The sequence below is a fragment of the Choloepus didactylus genome, chromosome X (genome assembly GCF_015220235.1).
Source record: "Choloepus didactylus isolate mChoDid1 chromosome X, mChoDid1.pri, whole genome shotgun sequence".
NCBI lineage: Eukaryota > Metazoa > Chordata > Mammalia > Pilosa > Megalonychidae > Choloepus > Choloepus didactylus.
In genome coordinates this window covers 83121002-83141984 of record NC_051334.1, presented here as the reverse complement: position 1 = coordinate 83141984, position 20983 = coordinate 83121002, and the positions used below count along the sequence as shown (strand labels likewise).

General features: G+C 36.5%; 1 protein-coding gene across 2 annotated transcripts in view; it reads left to right on the top strand.

Annotated features, from left to right (window-relative positions):
* The window catches only part of ZDHHC15 (zinc finger DHHC-type palmitoyltransferase 15), a 232114-nt gene extending 214067 nt beyond the window's left edge, over positions 1 to 18047 (top strand). For both annotated transcript variants that reach the window (XM_037821525.1, XM_037821523.1), the window contains one exon: positions 17766 to 18047. In XM_037821525.1, coding sequence (XP_037677453.1) covers positions 17766 to 17797 — 32 coding nt within the window. In that variant the 3' untranslated portion in view covers positions 17798 to 18047. The remainder of the gene's footprint in view (positions 1 to 17765) is intronic.
* The last annotated feature ends 2936 nt before the right edge of the window (positions 18048 to 20983 follow it).

The following is a 20983-nucleotide window of genomic DNA, read 5'->3' as shown; positions in this document are numbered from 1 at the left end:
AGACTGTCTTCCAGAGTGGCTGAACCATTATACAGTCCCAGTAACAATAAATAAGAGTTCCAATTTCTCCACATCCTCTCCAGCATTTGTAGTTTCCTGTTTATTTAATGGCAGCCATTCTAATTGGTGTGAGATGGTATCACGTTGTGGTCTTAATTTGCATCTCTCTATTAGCTAGTGAAGTAGAACACTATTTCATGTGTTTTTTGGCCATTTGTATTTCCTCTTCAGAGAACTGCCTTTTCATGTCTTTTGCTCATTTTATAATTGGGCTGTCTGTACTATTGTCATTGACTTGTAGGATTTCTTTATATATGCAAGATATCAGTCTTTTGTCAGATACATGGTTTCCAAAAAATTTTTCCCATTGAGTTGGCTGCCTCTTCACCTTTTCAACAAATTCCTTTCAGGTACAGAAGACTTTGATTTTGAGGAGTTCCCATTTATCTATTTTTTCTTTTGTTGCTTGTGCTTTGGGTGTAAAGTCTAGGAAGTGGCCACCTAATACAAGTCTTGAAGATGTTTCCCTACATTATCTTCTAGGAGTTTTATGGTACTTTCTTTTATATTGAGATCTTTGGTCCATTTTGAGTTAAGTTTTTGTGTAGGGTGTGAGGTAGGGGTCCTCTTTCATTCTTTTGGACGTGGGTATCCAACTCTCCCAGCCCCATTTGTTTAAAAGACCAATATGATCCAGTTTAGTGACTTTGGGGGGCTTATCAAAGATCAGTCGACTATAGATCTGGGGTCTGTCTCCGAGTTCTCAATTTGATTCCATTGATCAGTATCTCTATCTTTGTGCCAGTACCATGCTGTTTTGGCAACTGTGGCTTTATAATAAGCTTCAAAGTCAGGGAGTGTAAATCCTCCCACTTCGTTTTTCTTTTTTAGAGTGTCTTTAGCAATTTGAGGCATCTTCCCTTTCCAAATAAATTTGATAACTAGCTTTTCCAAGTCTGCAAAGTAGGTTGTTGGAATTTTGATTGGGATTGCATTGAATCTGTAGATGAGTTTGGGTAGAATTGACATCTTAATGACATTTAGTCTTCCTATCCATGAACATGGAATATTTTTCCATCTTTTAAGGTCCCCTTCTATTTCTTTTAGTAGAGTTATGTAGTTTTCTTTGTATAGGTCTTTTACATCTTTGGTTAAGTTTATTCCTAGGTACTTGATTTTTTTAGTTGCTATTGAAAATGTTATCTTTTTCTTGAGTGTCTCTTCAGTTTGTTCATTTCTAGCATATAGAAACATTACTGACTTATGTGCATTAACCTTGTATCCCGCTATTTTGCTAAATTTTTTAATTAGCTCTAGTAGCTGTAACATCGATTTCTCAGGGTTTTCCAGATATAAGATCACATCATCTGCAAACAATGACAGTTTTACTTCTTCCTTTCCAATTTGGATGCTTTTTATTTGTCTTGCCAGATTGCCCTGGCTACCACTTCTAGCAGAATGTTGAATAACAGTGGTGACAGTGGGCATGCTTGTCTTATTCCTGATCTTAGAGGGAAGGCTTTCAGTCTCTAGCCATCAAGTACTATGCTGGCTGTAGGTTTTTCATATATGCTCTTTATCATATTGAGGAAGTTTCCTTCAATTTCTACCTTTTGTTTTTATCGAGAAGGTTCTTGAATTTTGTCGAATGCTTTTTCAGCACCTATTGAGATGATCATTTCATTTTTCTCTTTTGATTTGTTAATGTGTTAGAATATATTGATTGATTTTCTTATGTTGAACCATCCTTGCATGCCTGGAATGAACCCCACTTGGTCATGGTGTATGATTTTTTTAATGTGTCTTTGGATTCGATTTGCAAGTATTTTGTTGAGAATTTTTGCATCTATATTCATTAGGGAGATTGGCCTGTGGTTTTCCTTTCTTGTAGCATCTTTGCCTGGTTTTGGTATTAGAGTGATGTTAGCTTCATAAAATGTGTTAGGTAGTGTTCCATTTTCTTCAATGTTTTGAAAGAGTTTAAGTAAGATTGGTGTCAGTTCTTTTTGGAAAGTTTGGTAGAATTCCCCTGTGAAGCCATCTGGCCCTGGACATTTATTTGTGGGAAGCTTTTTGATGACTGATTGGATCTCTTTGGTTGTGATTGGTTGGTTGAGGTCTTCTATTTCTTCTCTGGTCAGTCTAGGTTGTTCATATGTTTCCAGAAAATTGTCCATTTCCTCTACATTATCCAGTTTGTTGGCATACAATTATTCATAGTATCCTCATAATTTTTTAAATTTCTTTGGGATACACAGTAATGTCACCTTTCTCATTCATTATTTTGTTTATATGGGTCTTCTCTCTTTTTGATTTTGTCAGTCTAGCTAGGGGTTTGTCAATCTTGTTGATATTCTCAAAGAACCAACTCTTGATGTTATTTATTCTCTCTATTGCTTTTTGTTCTCTATGTCATTTATTTCTGCTTTAATCCTTGTTTCTTCTTTTCTTCTACTTGGTTTAGATTTAGTTTACTGTTCATTTTCTAGCTTCTTCAGTTGCTTCATTAGTTCTTTGATTTTAGCTCTTTCTTCCTTTTTGATGTATGCATTTAGTGCTATAAATTTCCCCCTCAGTACTGCTTTTGCTGGATTCCATAGGTTTTGATATGTGTTCTCATTTTCATTCATCTCTATATATTTAGCAATTTCTCTTGCTATTTCTTCTTTAACGCACTGATTGTTTAGGAGTGTGTTGTTTAACCTCCAAGTCTTTGTGAATTTTCTGTCTCTAATGGTTATTGACTTCTAATTGTATTCCATTGTGGTCAGAGAATGTGCTTTGAATAATTTCAATTTTTTTTTAATTTATTGAGGCTTGTTTTATGTCCCAGCATATGATCCATTCTGGAGAATATTCTGTTGCCACTAGAGAAAAATGTGTATTCTGGTGATTTGGGATGTAATGTTCTATATATGTCTGTTAAATCCAATTCATTTATCAGATTTTTTATGTCTTCAATTTCCTTATTGGTCTTCTGTCTGGTTGATCTATCTATAGGAGAGAGTGATGTGTTGAAGTCTCCCACAATTATTGTGGAAACATCAATTGCTTCCTTTAGTTTTGCCAGTGTTTGTTTCATGTATTTTGTGGTACCTTGATTGGGTGCATAAACATTTATGATTGTTATTTCTTCTTGTTGAATTGCCCCTTTTATTACTATGTAGTGGCCTTCTTTGTCCCTCATAACATCCTTGCATTTAACATCTATTTTATCTGATATTAATATTGCTACTCCTGCTTTCTTTTGGCTGTACCTTGCATGTTTGTTTTTAGTTCTTTAATTAATTGCTCCAAGTACTGTGTCTCCTCTGATCTTTTGATTTGGGGATTTGGGTTTGTCTTATCCATATCATCTGGTTTCTTCATATGCTTTAAAATTTTCTGTGGTTTTTGGCCTCTTGGCATTTGCTTAACTTGATAGGGTTCTTTTAGGATATGTAGACTTATTCAAACACTTATCTCTAATTTTTCAGTTTTACAGCTTGGTGGTGTAACTAGCCAGCACATAGTGTCCACGAGCCACCTATTCCCCTCAAGCCAGTTCTCCCCAACTTTGTCTTTGTGGTGAGTGGGGGTCTGATTCTTGTGGGGGTCCAATTGGTGCACCAAGTTTGCATGTGTAGTTGGTCCTGCCCTCCCTGAATGTGGGGCATGTGTCTGAGTGATTAGGGAGGGAGGGCAGCTTTAATAATCAAACCTCCCAGGTGTTCTTGGAGATTTAAAGCTGTTGCAATAGTGTAAACCTTTGGTTCAGTCTTGCCACAGTTTGTCTCTGCTGCTGACCCACAAGTCCTTGGTATTGGTGCATGGTCCCTGGAGCTTCTGAGTGGGTCCCTCTTCTAAGCCGTGCCCTCCCAGGGCCTTTGCTGAGGGAAGACTGTGCTACATCACAAGTGAGTGCCATCCCCCAAGGGAAGTTCTGGGTCCCAGGGCCGTGTAGGGGCATTCCTAGCCTTCTGAAAGGATGGCTGTATGGGGCATGTTAATTTCCCCTTTTTGCACACCTCTGCCTTCCTAGCTCTGGGATATTTAGCTGCAGGTGCACAAAAGTCTATCATCCACACCAGATATTGTGGCATGTGCATATGTTGCTGGAAACACTTCCCATCATGCTGGTTGGTGCAGCTCAGGCTGCAGCCCCATCACTGGGCAGGAGCATTCCCATCCCACCAGGAAGATGGCTGTATGGTACATGGCTATTTTCCCCTTTTTGCTAACCTCTGCCTTCCTAGGTCTGAGACAATTAGCAGCAGGTGTGTGAAAGCCTATTGTCCACACCAGATATTGAGGCATGCCCACAGGTTGTGGTGATGCAGTTCCCATCACGCTCCACTGTGTGGTTCTTGATGCTGTATCCATAGCCACTTTTGGGTTTTTAAAACTAGTCCAACTCCAAACGCCAACCCCCTTTTTCCCCAGACCACAGTGTGGCTGCTGGTTATCCAACAGGCTCATTCACTCATTTCAGAATGCAGACTCCTGGTTTCACCAAGTACACGGTGCCTGTAGATTTAGCAGACTTTGTCCTGCTGGTGCATGACTGGAACTGGTGTTCTGGGTCCCTTTCTGTCTTTTATCTAGTATTTTTCATGGAGATGTTTTTTTGCCTTGTCTCTGCTAACTGCCATCTTCTGGAATGTCATAAATTGTTTTTTAAATGTCAGAAATGGATTTTTAAGAGAATTTTCTATTATAAGCACTATGCTCCTTTTTACTCTCAAATTCCCTATCACTTATTGGATCTTGGAAGTTGCATGCTTAAAGTTTTAATTGCTCCATTAATTGTGTATGCATTAATACTATATTGCGGTGGTTCTCCAAGTGGAGTCTCTAAAGAACTAACCAAAAGGAGCTGGGAAACAGCCTCTTCCCCATCCCTCATGGCTCAGAAGAATTCCTTCTTAGCCTGCTTCATTCCCAGGCCTCAACAGGCCTGGATGGGTAATAGGGGAGGAGTCAGTCAAAAGGAGTCTAGTCCTGCGTGGTATATGAATATATCTCAATAAAATGAAGATTAAAAAAAAAAAAAAAAAAAAAAGACATAATGCTGAGCAAAATAAGCCAGGCACAAAAAGAGAGATACTGTATGTTACCACTAATGTGAATTCTGTGAAAAATGTACAATGTTTTATACTGTAGAATGTAGGGGACCTAGAGATACCAATTAGTGGAGGGGGAATGATAATCTAATAAGAACAGATAAACTATGGAGGGTAATCTCAATGTTATGGGAATGCTCAGGAATGATTATGGTTTGTAAACTTTCTTGGATATAGTAAGATCATGTTGGAAGCAATAGAGTTATTTTAGGTTTTTTTTTTTCTCTTATTCCTTTGTTTTCTTAGGGGTTGTTAATTTTCTTGGGGTATGGTAGGAACATTTTGGAAGCAATGTAGTTATTTTAGATTATTTGTTTTTCTTACTCCTCTGTTTGGACATGGTTTATTAATTTTCTTGGGGTATGGTAGGAACATATTGGAAGCAAAGTAGTTATTTTAGGTTATTTGTTTTCCTTAATCCATTGCTTTGTTTGAAATGTTGTGGGGTTTTATTGGTTGTTGTTTGCCTGTTTGTTTTTAATTTTTTGATAAACAAAGTTAAAAAATTGAAAAAAAATCAGTAGAAAAATGGGAGTAAAAACTAAATGACAAATAGGGTGGGATGGGGGGATGGTTTGGGTATTCTCTTTTCACTTTTATTTTTTATTCTTATTCTGATTCTTTCTGATGTAAGGAAAATGTTCAGAAATAGATTGTGGTGATGAACACATAACTATATGATCATACTGTGAACAGTTGATTGTATACCATGGATGACTGTATGGTTTGTGAATATATTTCAATAAAACTGAATTTAAAAAAAAAAAAAAAAGGAGTCTAGTCAAAAGGAGTCTATATTGGGAAAGTCAGAGAGTCCGGGAAAGAGACTAGATTGTGTAAGTGAGAAAGGAAGGGCTGGTGAGAGAAAGGAGAGCCAGCCAGGCTGGACTGGGAGAGACTCTGGGGAGACACCATAGAGGCAGCACCCTACTGAAATGAGTGGGTCCAGGGAGAGTTTCTATGGCTATTCACTTCCTTTCAGATATTGGACAGGTGCTGCTTTGGAATGCCACATTCTGTCAATGTCTACATAAATCCTGCAAGGAAGGTGTGTTTCTAGGGGAAGCCCTTGAACATTGCCTAGGGATGGGGCACTGCAGCACCTGCTCACAGTCATCCAACCTTGCCCCCAATACCAGTAAGTACTTGGGGAACCTGGGAAAATTATGTCCTGCTTCCTTGTCTCAATTATTCCATCTGTAAAATGGGAGTGCTGTTTTCCTCATCGTTTATGTGCCAGGCTCTGTGCTAGGTGGTAGAAGTGGATTTTGCCTTCCAGAAACTCATAAACTGCAGTTCCTGGGCTACACTGGACTCATGGGTCATTTATTATTTTTAGTTTATAATTAATTTAATTACATTTAATGTATCCATAAACAATGTAGATCATTATTTGCATAATGTTAACACTGTATAAATGGTATCATGATGTTAAAAAAAGGACCTTGGGAAACAATCTCTGGATCTTACACAGGGCCAGGAACAGTTCATTTTGCCACAAGCCAGAGTGGAAAAACCTCATAATTCATGGAACACTGGGTAGAGAACTCATAAGAGTTTTATGTCAATAATGAGGAAGATTACCCCTAGACTAAAGGCTTCTCTGAACCCTCCAACAAAGCTTAAGAACAAGACTTATAAGGATCAAACTGTTCACAAGTAACTTCACTGAATCCCAGAACAATGCTCAAGAATATTAATGGTAATACACAAATACCTAGCATCCAACAAGGTAAAATTCACAATATCTGGCATCCAGTGAAAAAAAATTACCAGAAATTCAAAGGAACAGTAAAATACAGCCATTAAAAAGAGAAATCAATCAATAAAAGATCCAGAAATGACAGATGATAGAACATGTAGAAAAGAATATTATAACAGTTATTATAACTATATTCCAAATGTTCAAAAAGGTAGAAGAAAGCCTAAGTGTGTTATGGAGAAACATGGAAGATATAAATATTGAACTTCTAGAATTAAGACACAGATGAAAAATATGTTGGATGGGATTAACAGCATATTAGACACTGCAGAGAAAAGATTGGTGAGCTTGACAGCATAGCAACAGGAACTGTCAAAAATTAGAAATAGAAAATAATAAAATAGAAAGAAAAATCAGTGAGCTGTGTGACAACATCAAGCTGATTAACAGAAATGTAATTTGAGTTCTTAGGAGGAGCCATGAGAAAAAAATTTGAAATAACAGCCAAAGGAGATGTCTTCCAAAATGGGGATATGAGGAGCTCTGCAGCTACTATCATCAGCAAAAGAACCATAACTGGTGAAAATTATTTTTAAAACTATGATTTAAAGTATCTGGAAATTGTCCTGAAATTGTCCTGAAGGCAAACAGCAAATAAAGAAGCAATGTCTCAAGAAAACTTACTATATTTAACTAAGAACAGTGACAGTCTTTGGCATTTGTGACACAACCTACTCCCTCCTACCTGCATAAGCTCTGGGTGATAGTACCTCTACCTCAAGTAGGTTCAGCCAAGAGCACAGGTTTCCCTCTCACCCCTGCCCCAGGTTCCCAGTGGAGGTTATAGAATCTCCACTGGAATGCAGGCCACCAGCATTTCTCATTGCCCCCAGCATCTGTGTGGTGGAAAAAGTTCTATAACAGGCAAGAATAGCTAAGAAGTTTTGAGCTCTCTTTGTTCAACAAGCCCCCACTATTAGGACAGAAGTTCTAAGCCAAGCAAGGTGGGCTGAGGATACTGGGGCCCTGACTGACCTCAGCAAAGCTTGCTCATTTGGCAGAGGTTTCATACCAGAACAGACAAACCAAGAAGACTAGGGGCTACTGTCCCCACCTAGTGCCATGCTCCTAAAGCAGGGGTGTTATAAAGCAGGGGGACATATTTGCCTACAATAGCTCTGGAACAATGGAACAGAAGTTTTGCCTAGGGGGAGAGACAGGCCAAAGAACAGAGAGCTCCAGAGTGCTCCCTAAGGGAACTGAATTTAGTTGGAACACATGGTGGGGAAATTTAAGCCTAATGGTAATCTCAAACACAATGGAGATTTTAATGGCAAGCAATTGCAAGCATTAGACCAACAAACAAAACCATAGACCAGCAAGAAGTTTACCAGAGAGAATCAGGAGAGACAGCTAAGAAGAGCCCTCCTCAAGTACTGGCCTCAAAGACAACTGCTGAAAAATGCCTGAATTTAATTGGATCAGACTGTGGAGTGATATATGATTCTGGCCACTGTCAAAAAAAATAGAGCAATCAGCCAGCAATTAGTGGAGACTAATAGCTGGGTATGATACTAACAGAGGCAGAAAGCTTAATAAAATATCAGGGAAAGATACAGTCAAAGAGACTCTGCTAAAGCCACTGTCATCCCATGGCGACTGTGAGTGACCAAGGATGCATCTTCTAAAGAGTGACATCAGAAGTTTCACCTTGCAGGGAATATAGACTTCACTAAAATATTCCAGCCAAGTCTCTAAATTAAAAGGCAAGCAAGTAAACAATAACAGGATACAAAATCAGGGGGAATCAGTGTCCAGAGTACCTATAATCTACAATCTGAAATGTTGAGTTTTTGACCAAACATTATAAAACATGCAAAGAATCAGGAAAGTATGACCCATACACAAGATAAAAGCATGCAACAGAAACTATCTTTGAGAGGAGGCAGATGTCTGATTTAGCAAAGACTTCAAATCTGCCATTACAAATATGTTCAAAGAACTAAAGGAAATCTTTATTCAAGAAATAAAGGAAGGTATTATGACAATGTTTCATTAAATAGAAAATATCAAAAAAGACATATAAATTATTTTTAAAACAAACAAAAAAAAATATAGAGGTGAAAAGTACAATAATTGAAATGAAAAATTCACTAGAGACACGCAACAGTAGATATGAGCTGGCAGAAGAAAGAATTGGCAAACTTGAAAACAGATGATGGAGATTTTGCAATCTGAAGAAAAGAGAGAAAAAAGAATGAAAAGAAATGAATATAGCATCAAAGAAATGTGGAACAACATTAAGTGCAACAATATTGGCAAAATGGAAATACCAGGAGAGAAGAGGGAAAGGGGAAGAAAAAATATTCAAAGAAATAGTGGTTGAAAGCTTCCAAAATTTAATGAAAAATATTAATCTACTCATCCAAGAGTTCAACAAATTCCAAGTAGGATAATAGTGAAGAGGTCCACATGCAGATACATCAAAGTAAAAATGTTGAAAGACAAAGACAAGAAGAAAATCTTGAAAGCAGCAAGAGACAAATGATTTGACATGTACAAGGGAATCCCAATAAGATTAACATCTGATTTCTCAACAGAAACAATGGAGGCCAGAAGGCAGTAAGTTGACATATTCAAAGGGCTGAAAGAAAAATGTCTATCAACCAGGATCTTAAATCCAGTAAAACTAGCTTTCAAAAATGAAAGAGAAATATATTCCTAGACAAACAAAAGGTGAGAGAATATGTTGCTAGCAGTGCATCTTACAAGAAATACTAAAGGGAATTTCTCTGGTCTGAAAACAAGGGACAGTTAACAGTAATTTGAATTACACACACACACACACACATACATACATAAAAACAAAGAACACTAGTAAAGGTAATTATGTAATTATAACAGACTGCATCATTGAATATTTCTTTTCTTTCATCTCCAAGCTTATTTAAAAGCAACTATATAAAACTATTGTATTTAATTGTATTTTGGAGCCTAAAATATAGAAGACTGTTATATATTTGACAATAATGGTACAAAGAAAATGGGTAGGAGGAAAGCCATACCAGAGCAAGGAAATGATGCCAAATAGTAGCTTGTATCAACAGGAAACAATGGAGACACCAGAAGTGGTAAATAAGAAGGTTAATTTAGAAAACTCTATGAATATATATTTGCTCTCCTTTCTTCTCTCAGCTTCTTTAAAAGACATAAAAATTATATAAAGTAACAATTATAACAATGTATTGGGATTATAACAGTTTTAGATATAATATGCACAACAATAATAGCACAAAGAGAGGGAAGAGGGAATAGAGCTACATAGGAGTAATACTTCCATATGTCACTGGGATTAAGTTTAGTGTAAAACTGAAGCTGACTCCAATAAGTTAAGATGTGTATGGTAAACCCTAGCATGACCACTAAGGAAATAATTCCAAAAATTTTAGTGAAAAAAATCAATAAAGAAATTAGAATGCTACATTAGAAAATATTCACTAAATGCAAAATAAGAGGAGGAAACAGGAAGAGAAATGATATGAGACATAAAGAAAACAAAAAGTAAAATGGCATCTGAAAATCCAATTATATCAACAAATGTGAATGGATTAAATAAACTAATCAAAAGGCAGATATTGTCAGATTGGATAAAATAACAAGTTCCAACTATAGTATCTACAGGATACACACTTCAGATTCAAAGATACAAATAGATTGAAAGTAAAAGGATGGAAAAAGATATGCAAACACCAATCATAAGAAAGCAGGAGTAGCTATACTAATATTAGACAAAGTAGACTTTTAGACTTTAAAACAAAAATGTTTATCAGAGATAAAGAGGGATATTTCATAATGATTAAAGGTCAATACATCAGAAAAAATTATAATTAAACTTACATACCTGATATCAGAGTCCTAAAATACATGAAGCAAAAATTGACAGAATTGAAGGGAGAAAAAGACAATTCAACAAAAACAGTTGAAGATTTCAATATCTAACTTTGAATAATGTATAGAATAACTAGGCAGAAGATTTGAATAACACTATAAACTAAACCTAATATACATCTATACAGCACTCCACCCAAAAGAATATACATTCTTCCCAAGTGCACATGGCACATTCTCCAGGATAGGCCATATTCTAGGCCAAAAAGCAAACTTTGAAAAATTTAAAAGGAATGAAATCATACAGAGGAGGTTTTCTGACCAAACAGAATGAAATTAAAAATCAACAACAAAAAGTAATTTGAGAAATTCACAAATATGTGGAAACCAAAGAACACACTCCTAAATAACAAATGGGTAAAGAATAAATCACAAGGGAATTTAAAAAATACTTTCAGATGGATAAAAATGGTGATGCAATATGTCACAATTTAGGGAATGTAGCTAAAGCAAAGCTTAAAGGGATATTTATAGCTGTAAACACATATTAAAATGGAATAAAGAACTCAAATACATAAAGTTACACCTTGAGAAACTACAAAAGGAAAGCAAATGAAGCCAAAATCAAGCAGAAAGAAGAAAACAATAAAAATTAGAGTTGAAATAAATGAAATAGAGAATCGAAAATCAAAAGGGAAAATCAGCAAAACCAAAAGGTGATTCTTTGAAACAATTAGCAGATTGACAAACCTTTAGATAGACAGCAAGAATAAAAAAGAGAAGTCTCAATTAATAAAACCAGTGATGAAAGAAGAAAAATCACTACCAGCCTTACAGAAACAAAAAAAGGATTAAAAGGAAATACAATGAACAACTGGATGCCAACAAATTAGATAATGAAAATGAATAAATTCCTAGAAAGACACACTACCAAAATGGACTCAAAAAGAAATAGAAAATCTGAATAGACTTACAACAAGTAAAGAGATTGAATTAATAATTTTTAAACTTTCCACAAAGAAAAGTCCAGGCTAAGTTGGCTTCACTGGTGAATTCTGCCAAACATTTAAATAACAATTAACACCAACTCTTCAAATACTCTCCCCCAAAAACAGAAGTAGATGGAAAACTTCCAAACTCATTCTATGAGGCTAGCCTTAACCTGATACCAGAAAAAGAAAAAGACATCAAAGAAAAGAAAGCAACAGAGCAATATTTCTTATGAATATAGATTCAAAAGTCCTCAACAAAATGTTAGCAAACTGAATACAGCAACATAAAAAAATTTCACAAAATGACCAAGTGATATTTTTTGCACAAATGCAAGGTTGCTTTACCATTTGAAAATTAATTAATGTAATGCACCAAATTGACAAAATAAGGAACAAAAATCACATGATCATTTCAATAGATGCAGAAAATTCAACACCTTTTCATGATAGAAACACTCAACAAACTAGAAATTAAAGGAAATTTGCTCAACCTGATAAAAAGTATTTGCTAAAAACCCACAAACCTAACATCACACTTAAAGATAAAATAGTGAAAGTTTTTCCCCTAAGGTCAGGGAAAAGGCCAGGATATGTGTGCTCTCACCACTTGAATTCAACACTGTACCACAGGTTCTAGCCAGGGCAATTGGTCAAGGAAATGAAATGAAACCATTCAGATTGTCAAGGAAGAAATAAAACTATCTCTATTTGAAGATGATATGACTTTTATACAGAAAATCCAAAAGAACAACCAAAACCTAATAGAAATAATAAATGGGTCCAGTAAGGTTACAGGGTACTAAATCAATATTTTAAAAAATTGACTGTAATCCTATACACTAGCAATGAACAATCCAAAAATTAAATAAATAAAACAATTCCATTTACCCATTTATCACAGCATCAATAAAATGCTTAGGAATAAATTTAACAAAAGTAGAAAGTCTGTAACTACAAAGTTACAATAATCAAGACAGTGTGATATTGGCAAAAGGAGAGACATAGATCAATGGAATAGAATTGAGAATCCAGAAACAAACCCTTATATTTATAGTCAATTGATTCTTGACAAAGATGCCAACATAATTCATTGTGGAAAGAATGGGCTTTTCAATGGATGGTGTTAGAAAACTGGATAAACACATGTAAAAGAATGTAATTGAACTCCTTCTTTAGACCATACAAAATATAACTCAAAAAGACTATAATACTGTTAGAAGACAATATGGGGGTAGATCTTCATGACTTCAGATTTGGCAATGGATTCTCAGATATGACATTATGCCAGTTTGAAGCTGTTATGGACCCCAGAAGAACCATGATCTTTTAATCCAATCTTGTGGGGTGGTACCTTTAGATTGAAAGTTTCCATGGAGATGTGACCCACCCAACTGTGGGTGAGAACTTTTGATTAAATTATTTCCTTGCAGATGTGAACCCATCCATTCAAGGTGGGTTTTAATTAGATCACTGGAGTCCTTTAAGAGCTCATAGAAAGAAGGAGCTCAGAGAAGCTGAGAGAGACATTTTGGAGAGAAGTTAAGATACATAATCCAGAGTTTGCCCCCAGGGGAAGCTGAGCCAGCACAGACCCAGATGCTTGGAGATGCTGGGGAAGGCAGACTGAAGGATGTTTGAAGATGCTAAGCTAAGAGATGAAGGTCAGAGTTTGCCCCAGGGAAGCTTAAGAGACGACCCCCAGATGCTTAGAGAAAAATGGCCTGGGAGAACAAGCAAGGATGCACAGAGGCTGAGAGAGAAAAGCTAAGAGAGATAGAAGCCCAGAGACATTTTGGAGAAAGCCATTTTGAAATCAGAACACAGAGCAAAGGACCAGCAGATGCCAGCCACATGCCTTCCCAGCTGACAGAGGGGACCAGACACCATTGGCTTCTCTTCAGTGAAGGTATCCTCTTGTTGATACCTTAGTTTGGACACTTTTATGGCCTAAGAACTATAAATTTGGAACCTAATAAATCACTTTTATAAAAGCCAATCCATTTCTGGTATTTTATATAATGGCAGCTTTAGGAAACCAGAGCACACACCAAAAGCACAAACAATAAAAGAAAAAATAGATAAATTAGTCATCATCAATATTAAACATTTTTATGGTTCAAAGGGCACCATCAAAAAAGTGAAAAGACAACCAAGAGAATGAGAAAAAATATTTATAAATCATATATCTGATAAGGGACTAGTATTTTAGTATATAAAGGGCTCTTAAGTCAACAATAAAAAGATAAATAACCAAACATTAAAATGAGCTAAGGATTGGAGTATACACTTCTCAAAAAATGATAGACTCTAAAGAGCACATGAAAAGATGCTCAATGTCACTAGCTATTAGGGAAATACAAATCAAAACCACAAAGAGATATCATTTCACACCTACTAGAATGCTCACTATTATAAAAACAGAAAACTATGAATGTTGGAAAGGATGTGGAGAAATAGGAACACTTATTCACTGCTGGTGGGAATGTAGAATGGCGCAGCCACTGTGGAACACAGTTTGGCAGATCCTCAGGAAGCTAAGTATAGAATTGCCATATGATCCAGCAATCCCACTACTAGGTATACACTCAGAAGAACTGAAAGCAGGAACACAAAGAGACATTTGCACACCATGTTTGTAGCAGCATTATTCACAATTGCCAAAAGATGGAAACAACTCAAGTGTCCATCAACCAAAGAATGGATAAACAAAATGTACTATATACATATGATGAAATATTATTCAGCTGTAAAAAGGAACATTCTGACACATGCTATAACATGGATGAACCTTGAAGACATAACATTGAGTGAAATAAGCCAGACAAAAAAAGGACAAATTGTATGGTCTCACTAATTTGAAATAATTATAATGAGCCAACTCATGGAGTTAAAATCTAGAGTATAGATTACCAGGAGATAGAATGAGGGTAGAGAATGGGGAGCTGCCACTCAATTTGTGCAGAATTTTTAATAAAGTTGATTATGAACGTTTGGAAATGGATAGTGGTGATGGTAGCACATTAATGTGAGTATAATTTATAGTGCTAAATTAAGGGTGTGATTGTGGTTGAAAAGGGAAATTTAGGGTTGGGTGTGTTACTAGAAGGAAAGCTAGAGGATAAAACATGGGACTGTATAACATAGTTATACATAGGTTCCTGTTGTGGATGATGACTGTGGTTAATAGTACAAATATAAGAATGGTCATCCATGAACTAGAACACATGTACATCACTACTACAAGGTGTTAATAATAGGGTGGTATATGGACAAAATACAACTAATGCAAACTATGTATATAGTTAACAGTAATATTGTAATTTTCTTTCATCAATTGTAACAAAGGTACCATACCAATACTAAGTGTCAATAATAAAGGGTTATAAGGGGTATGGGATTTTTCTTTTTGGAACAATGAAATTGTTCCCAAATTGATTGTGGTGATGAATGCACAACTCTGTGATTATACCAAGAACCACTGATTGTACACTTTGGATGGATTGTGTGGTATATGAATAACCTTTTTTTTTAATGATAGAAAGTTTGCCAATAAAGGCATGAAAATATGTGCACATCATTAGTTATTAGTGGTATGAGATACCACTTCACACCCACTAGAATCACTATAATCAAAATGGCAGTGTTGGTGAGGATGTGGAGAAATTGGAACTCTCATACATTGCTGGTGAAAATGTAAAATGGTACAGCCGCTTTGGAAAACATTCTGGCAGCACCAAATGACCCAGCAATTCCATACTTAGGTATATACCCAAAAGAATTGAAGGCATATGTCTGCACATAAACTTGTACACAAATGTTCACAGCAGTATTGTTTCATAATGGCCCAAAGTGAAACAACCCAAATGTCCATTAATTGATAAATTGTGATATATCCATATTATGGAATACTTTTCAGCCATAAAAAGGAATGAAGCACTGATACATGCTATGAAATTAACTTTGAAAATGATATGCTAATTGAAAGAAGTCAGACACAAAAGGCCACATATTGTATTATTCCATTTATATGAAATATCCAGAATAGGCAAATCCCATAGAAACAGCAAGTAATTAGTGGCTGCCAGGGACTGGGGGACGCTGAAGGGGAAGTGACTATTAATGGGTATGGAGTTTCTTTTTGGGTTGAAGAAAATGTTCTGGTATTAGTGTTACAGGAAAGTACCTCCAGCAAGGAATCTGAGAATGAAAATGCTGATTCTTCCCCACTCAGTAAGCATCAGGAAACTGAGGAACCTTGTTGTCCTCATATACCACCAGATGTTGTCAATTCTGATAGTTAAGAACTGGTCATACCCTCTGCTATTGAGGCATATTTATCCGAACAATTACCTAAGAATACCAAAGTAATATTCCCTAAAAATGAGAAATGGTTAGGCCTCACTATAATAATTGGAATAAATGACTCATACCCCACAAATTCTATATCAGAGACTGTCCCAATTATAACTATGAGGGAGGCAAAGAAAGGGAGAAAAGAAGTAATGATTTAGAGCCTGAGAAAGCTGGGAAACTGTAAAAGTATTAAGAAGAACCTCCCCAATGTTGTCAACCATACACAATGAAAGATCATCCTGCTCTTTATGATATGAATCATAGTTACAAGATTATGAATACATTCTTAACCAATTACATGCTTGCTAAAATGGTGTAATGCTTTTATTTAAGACTAGTAATTAATCCAGAAATACATATGTCTCTTATCTTAATTCACTTAAATTCTAGTACAAACCACAGGACAATTGCTCTTTGGATTAAGGTTGAACTAAGACTTTATTGCTTGCTAAACACACAAAAAAAGAAGTGTGACTCATATGATTAAGATTGAAGTTTTAGATAAGAACTTCCAATGCCAGTGCCAGAAAATTTCATTTGATTGGAGATGCAACCTTTATCTTTTACAATATAAATACCCTAAGAGTGTACAGGAACTCTCTTTCATATTCAGCTGCAACTGGAGAGAGTAGAGTTCCCAGGCTTGGTAATGTATTAATTTACATTTACTTTGGAAACCTGTTCCTTTTACTTTAAGTTCTCCTTTAGTGTGTGTGTGTGTGTGTGTGTGTGTGTGTGTGTGTGTGTGTGTAATTTAAATTCTTGTATTAAGTGCTCTTTACTTTAGAATTACTGTCCACCCAATACTCTTATTTAAGTGGGAGGTTGCTTGAAGCCCAAGATTACTGAATTGTGAACATATAAGGTTTAGACCTTTTCTAAAGGTGATCACTAGCTTAAGGTGTAAAGAGGCGAACTTGTGACATTAGATAGTGGTGATAGTTGCACAACCTTATCAATATACTGAAAACACTTTAAAAGAACTATTTCATGCTATGTGAATTATATATCAATAAAAATGGGGGAGAGATAAAAGCATGAAGGGCTCTCTTATGTTCCTTTATGAGCACATGCTTACATTCAATATGAGTGTGATCAAAGGAGCATCCCCACCAGATAAATTCTTCCACTTCTGTGGGGGATCTGAGGAAGTGGGGATGAAGAGGAACTGGTACAACTATATAATTGTTCCCCACATCACCTCTTTTTTCCTACCTGATGCAGTGGTTTCATGACCAGGGTTACAACTGTGCCTGCTAGAAGTAGGGATGATTCATAAACAAGAGACCAATTATACCTTTAAACATTTATGCCAGAATTTCTAAGGTCCTGTTGGGATGGATTTACCTTCACTTAATCTTGGAAAATTGCAACTGACTGCAGCTGTATTGCCTAGTGGCTGATATAGCCCACTATTTCTGTATCTGTGTAACCCTACTCTATACCAATAGGAATGAACTGAAGGGGAAGCACTTGTTAGATTCATATTTAAGAGGATAATATGTCTCTTAGCACAATTATTCCACATGCCTCACAAGATGAAGCCATATATTTGCCAAAACCAGTCCCACTTTCGGAACTTGATGGAAAAATGGAAGCCTGCAAACCTGAGTTGCATCATGCTGAGAGACATTCTGGTCATGCAGTATGATGATGAACAGGACAAATTGTTGATGACTGAATGAAACTCTAGTAATGTGGTAGTATCTTTTGATTCGTATTTTTCAGGTTATATTGACTATAAAGGATATCATTTGTGAAGGAACTTCCAGGAATTATTCCCTGATGGACCATCAGACTGCAGTGCTCAACTGCTGGAAGACTGACCACCATGTAAACTATAAACTTTGATGACCAAATGCTTACAAAGTTTCCTGGTTATTATGGACATAATATAGCAGTGCATGTCTGTAGTGCCATAGTGTGCAATGTATACTTATTGCACTTGTTTCTGTGGGTGGAATGCGATTTAAAAAATAGAAAAGATGTGTTTCTGATGGGAATTAAAGCAATAGGCATCACATTTTGGACCCAAATTCCCATGGGATAGGACCCTACCTTGAAACAAGGAAGGCTAGAGGAGGCCTTTATGGCATACTTGGAATAAATTATATCTAGTTGTCACTACTACCCATCTAGCCTTAAAATAGGGGATCTAATATCTTTCAGTACAAAACATACACCTTAATTGCACTCAGGTCATTAGTACACAAAGGAAACAAAATGCCTGGTAGACAAAGCAACATTGGCCCATGTGATAGAGTTTTAGGAGAGATAGGTGAAACTTGAAGCATCACAGGACAAACTGAATTCACTTTTACTGAAAGACATGCAGAAGAAAAAATGTATTATCTATAACAGACCACTTAGAAGGAATACTCTTCCAGGTGGAAGAAAAATATGGGAGTCAGCCTGGAAATATGATAAAGCTTTAGTGAAATGGGTCATGCAGACATAATGAATAATATTGGACAATTCTAGAACTTAGCACTGGGAAAGGTCTTCTACTCTGACCTAACAAGGTTTCTTGGATATTTTAAATAGGTGGTTTCCAAAATACCAATGGAGCCATGACCCTTCATCCTATGGTACATATCTAGAAATCTTATGGTCCTCAAACTTATGAAAATTTTCTGGGGCAATTTAAATTTACATCAATTCCTACCATCACCTCAACACTGGATAAAAATAAGACATATCCTGTAGTGCAGTTAGCAGAAATAGAAATCATTCTTGAATTCCCCATAAGAGGGAGATAGGTCCCTCTACATGACAAAACACAATGGAAACAGGCTCAGTACAATCATGTGACCTGAGACAAGATTAACTGGCTTTGTTCCCAACTGAATTGGAACCTAGAAATAACTGAATACTGGCCAATACTGACATCTGTCCAACTAACATCTGGCATATAGGCAAGGGACAATTCTGTCAAGAAGTTATAATAAATACTTCTTTAATTCTTACTGATTGGCTGTGTAATATAATTGAACTATACTATGACCATAGTGGGATATGATGTAACACTGGCATTGCTAGTAAGATTCAATTACCTAGGAGCAGGAAAAGATGGTGGAGTGGTGAGGTGTGGAATTTAGTTACTCTTCTAGGGCAGCTGGTAAATACCCAAGAACTGTCTTAAATAACTGTTTGGAGGACTTCTTTGACTGGACACACATCTTACACCAGTCTGGAATGGGTGTAACAGCTGAGATTGCTGTGAAGAACTGGAAACTTGTTTTGGCTTATACCCTTCTCCCAAGACCTGGGCCTGTCTTGACTGGGAAAAACTGATTGGGGTTGCTCCTATCTGGGGAGACACCCTCATAAAAAGCTTACATAGAGGCAGGGCAAGAACCAGATAAACAAGAGCTAAAAAAATTCTGATCAAATAAACAGAAGCTATGCTAGATGCCTAGAATAAGTTGAACTGAATGACAAAAACAGATACAGAACAAAGTCAACCAGCAAGAAGACCCTAGGTAAAAAAGTAAAAACTAGCTCTGGAATAAATTAATCAAGAAGATCAGATGACTAGATAGCAAAAAATGAGTCATACTATGAAGCATGAGGATATGGACAAGCCAAAGGAACAAACTAATACTTTAACTGAGATACAGGAGTTGAAACAACTAAATATGTTCAAAAAAATCTTCTACATCAAACCAATGAGCTGAAGGAAAATGTGGCAAAAGAGATGAAGGATATAAAGGAGACACTGGGTGACCATAAAGAAGAATTCGTAAGCTTGAAAGAACAAATGGCAGAACTTATGGGAATGAAAGGCATAACAGAAGAGATGAAAAACATAATGGAGACTTACAACAGCAGATTTGAAGAGACAGAAGAAAGGATCAGTGCACCAGAAGACAGGACATCTGAAATCATACACACAAAAGAAAAGATAGGGAAAAGAATGCAAAATAAGAACAGGGTCTCAGGGAATGGAATGACAACATAAAGTGCATGAATATACATGTTATAGGGGCAGAGAGAATAGAGGAAAATTTTGCAACTCTTATGAAACAAATATAGATTCAAGAAGGGCAGTGTATCCCAAACAGAATAGATCTGAATACACCTATCCAAGACATTTACTGAACAGATTGTCCAAAGTAAAAGACTAAGAGAGAATTCTGAAAGCAGCAAGAGAAAAGTGATCCATCACATAAAAGGGATGCTCAAGAAGACTATGTACGGATTTCTCAGTAGAAACCATGCAGGCAAGAAGGCAGTGGTATGATATATTTAAGATACCGAAAAAAAAAATGCCAAACAAGAATTCTATATTTGGCCAAACAGTCCTTCAGAAATGAGGGAGATGAAACCTCTATCACAGGACTTTCCCTTAGGAAGCCTGATACTGCAAAGGAGAGGCTAGGCCTGCTTATAATTGTGCCTGAGTCTCCCCCTGAATCCCTCTTTGTTGCTCAGATGTGGCCCTCTCTCTCTAGCTAAGCCAACTTGATGGGTGAAATCACTGCCCTCCCCACTACATGGGATCTGACACCCTGGCAATGCAGAATATGACTCCCTGGCAATGCAGAATACAACTCCCAGGGATGAATCTGGACCTGGCATCATGGGATGAAGAACATCTTCTTGACCAAAAGGGGGATGTGAAATGAAATAGTTTCAGTGGCTGAGAGATTCCAAAAGGAGCCAAGAGGTCCCTCTTTTGGGCATTCTTACACACAATATAGATAACTCTTTTTAGGTTTTACTGAATTGGAATAGCTATTAGTAAATACCTGAAATTATCGAACTACAACCCAGTAGCTCTGAATCTTGAAGATGATTGTATAACAATGGAGCTTACAAGGGGTGACAATGTGATTGTGAAAGCCATGTGGATCACACTCCTCTTTATCCAGTGTATGGATGGATGAGTAGAAAAACAGAGGCAAAAAAAACTAAAGGAAAAATAGGGCAGGAGAGACAATTTG